Genomic DNA, 2008 nt, shown 5'->3' on the forward strand with positions numbered 1-2008 from the left:
AAAACACTGTATTTCAATTTGCAACAGATCACCCAATGGAGATCTCGGAAACTGTGCCACTAACTCAAAGACAAACCAGACCCAAGACCATGTTACCCGTTCCAGAGTATGGACCAGACAACCCAAGACGGTCCAAGAGAACCCGTAAAACCCAAGAGAGACTTTGCTGCTGATACTTCTTGTGTAGCATCAATTTCAGTGGTGAGGTGTTATAGGGACTGTTAGATTTGTTATTCGTCTGACGTCTCGTGTTTCAATGTGGTTCGTCTGAGTTCATTGTTTCATTGTTGTTGTTCTGAACGACTGGGGTAGTAAAATGTCATTGATAGATATGGTGGACATGACTCTTGTTTTATTAACATCGAACTTTCGGCAAGTGCGTTCTTTGTATGTAATTGAATAATAAATGTAATAATTAAATTTGTACAACTCGTTTTCTTATCTCTGCGAGTCTCCCAAGAGGAATACAACAAGACCCATACTTCACAACAGAAGTGTTAAAGCTGGTCCCTCTGTTGGTGTAAAGCCCTTGTACTTGTAGCAGTGCCACATAAAAGCACTCATGTAGCATCATGTAAAAGTGCCCATGTGACGCAACATAAAAGCACCCAGCAACTCTCTGTGAAGTGGTTGGCGGTAGGAAGAGCATCCAGCCATAGAAACCATGCCAAATTAGACTGGAGGCTGGTGCAGCTCTCAAGCTTGCCACCACTGGTCAAACCATCCAACCCATGCCAGCATGTACAACAGACGTTAAATGATGATGATGATAAAAGGCTTTCTAAGTTTCCAGCTCCCAAATCCACTCACAAGGCTTTGGTCAGCCTAAGGATATAGCAGAAGGCATTTGCCCAAAGTGCTACACAGTGTGACTGAACCTAAAGCCATGAGGTTGGGAAGCAGGATTCTTACCACATATCCACCCTTGTACTCTTTTCACATATAAGATCCAGTTACTATCATAAATTGCCAGCCTCGGGCTAATGATTGGTTTAGTTTGATAAGTCAAGAATGAGAGAGTTCACGGAGATCCATATCTAGACATTGATATAGCACAGTAAACATGAACAGGTCTTTTTCTCATGATTACAGTTTAATGAGGAGGGAGGGCAATGCCCTTGACCCATTACATCTTTAATCTTAAGGTCTGGCCTGAATGCTTGTAACAGAGTGGACTCTGCTAAAGGCACTCAAGAAACAGGCGGTGGTTTTAAACTGGGTGACAGATTAAGTATTTTACAGGTTCCAAAAACTAAATGTTTCATGACAGTTTAAAATTAACGATAAAGTTAACTCATCATCATCATCATTTAACGTCTGTCTTCCATGCTGATATGGGTTAGATGGTTTGACAGGAGCTGGCTAAGCAGAAGACAGCTCCAAAACCATTTTTTAAAACTAATGTAACATCAGTGATTTAGTAACTGTGAGACATACCAACTTTAACTCTTTAGCATTTAAACCAGCCATGTCCAAACCACCTAGATCCAGCCTCTCACACCTACCCTACAATGTCTTTCTAAAATTAATGAGTCACATCATCAAAATTTCAAAGATATGAGATAATGAAAGATTAATTCAAAACAATGTGAATAAATAAGTATTACATTTGACAGAGTAATCTGAATGCTAGAGGATTAACTCAGATATTTTGTACTAAAGCTAAAATGAAGAAAATAAATAGAGAAATAGACAAAAAGAAAGAAGACAGACTGGGGGAGGGGGAACTTACCTTTGCACTTGGACACATCCTCGTCACAGAGTTAAGGCACTTTTGGTGGCATCGATACCCACATTCTGTACGGAAAGGATAGAATTGTGAAAGAAAGAATAATTATAAATTTGTGGTACCATCAAGTGTCAGGTTACCATCAACCGTGACTCACATTCAAAAGAGAACATGTACCAACTCTGAGAATATTTAACAAAAGTCAATTTTCATAACTACTAGATTTTGTGCGTGTGTGTGTGTGTGTGTGTGTGTGTGTGTGTGTGTGTGTGTGTGTGT

The 2008-nt window shown here is 39.7% G+C and overlaps 1 protein-coding gene across 4 annotated transcripts in view; it reads right to left on the reverse strand.

Moving 5' to 3' along the window:
• The window catches only part of LOC106883200 (differentially expressed in FDCP 8 homolog), a 65948-nt gene that overhangs the window by 24423 nt on the left and 39517 nt on the right, over positions 1-2008 (reverse strand). For all 4 annotated transcript variants that reach the window (XM_014934130.2, XM_014934124.2, XM_014934143.2 and 1 more), the window contains one exon: positions 1733-1797. In XM_014934130.2, the coding sequence (XP_014789616.1) occupies positions 1733-1797 (65 nt within the window). The remainder of the gene's footprint in view (positions 1-1732; positions 1798-2008) is intronic.

Source organism: Octopus bimaculoides, chromosome 1 (genome assembly GCF_001194135.2).
Source record: "Octopus bimaculoides isolate UCB-OBI-ISO-001 chromosome 1, ASM119413v2, whole genome shotgun sequence".
NCBI lineage: Eukaryota > Metazoa > Mollusca > Cephalopoda > Octopoda > Octopodidae > Octopus > Octopus bimaculoides.